Source organism: Acyrthosiphon pisum, chromosome A2 (assembly GCF_005508785.2).
Source record: "Acyrthosiphon pisum isolate AL4f chromosome A2, pea_aphid_22Mar2018_4r6ur, whole genome shotgun sequence".
NCBI classification, from domain to species: domain Eukaryota; kingdom Metazoa; phylum Arthropoda; class Insecta; order Hemiptera; family Aphididae; genus Acyrthosiphon; species Acyrthosiphon pisum.
The window spans coordinates 53,062,311-53,063,135 of NC_042495.1; the positions used below are offsets into that span (position 1 = coordinate 53,062,311).

At 27.8% G+C, this 825-nt stretch overlaps 1 protein-coding gene across 1 annotated transcript in view; it reads left to right on the plus strand.

The window, feature by feature from the left end:
- LOC103308276 overlaps positions 1 to 211 on the plus strand; it is a 1,729-nt gene extending 1,518 nt beyond the window's left edge. The window contains exon 2 of the mRNA XM_008181377.2: positions 11 to 211. Within this exon, the coding sequence (XP_008179599.1) occupies positions 11 to 120 (110 nt within the window). The 3' untranslated portion in view covers positions 121 to 211. The remainder of the gene's footprint in view (positions 1 to 10) is intronic.
- The last annotated feature ends 614 nt before the right edge of the window (positions 212 to 825 follow it).

Genomic DNA, 825 nt, shown 5'->3' on the forward strand with positions numbered 1-825 from the left:
CGCATTTCAGGTACAACTCGTTCTCGTGACCCCTACTACCTTGCTTCAGTGTCAAAAAATTATTTGGAAGATGATCCTCTAAGGAGAGCTATGTCTTTAGTTAATAGTCAAACTAGTTAAACATTTTTTCTAATTTAGGTTTGTTCAGTTATATTTAATTTTCAGGAGCCTACTATGTACTACTATATAATTCTAATTTATTGATATTCAATGTGTTATGTTTAGATATATATATAGATGTATAAAATATGTTATAATGTATATTCATTAATATGTAATATATTGTAAAAGCTGTATGGCGTTTAAAATAAAAATAAATAAACTAATAACATTCACACAAATTCTTCTTAAAATTTAACCTATCCGGTTAAATATTTCCAAGATCACAATATAAATATTTTTGAATTGTTATCTGAGAGTGCTGAAAAAGTGAACATTTTTGGTAATATCAACGATATGCTTATATTATACGTACGCGTACCATTGTACACGATGGAAAAAAAATACCTATTGTTTATTTATTGTTTATAATAGGTATAAGTATATGTACATAAAATATTGGAACTTTTATACAGGCACTACGTCATAACAATAAAAAAAAAATCGGAGATGAGGCATTGCAAAAGGATAATTGAGCAGTATCGTAAAAAACGTTTTTTTTTTTTCATTTTATTTAAACAGAACTCTAACACAAACAAGTGTGCCCGGTATTGCATGACGAATATTGGGTGTCGTGATTTTATTGTAGAGCATTGTACGTCCATCAGTAAATTACTCAAATAATTACCATACGCAGTGATTTTTATATAATATAATATCGGCAGT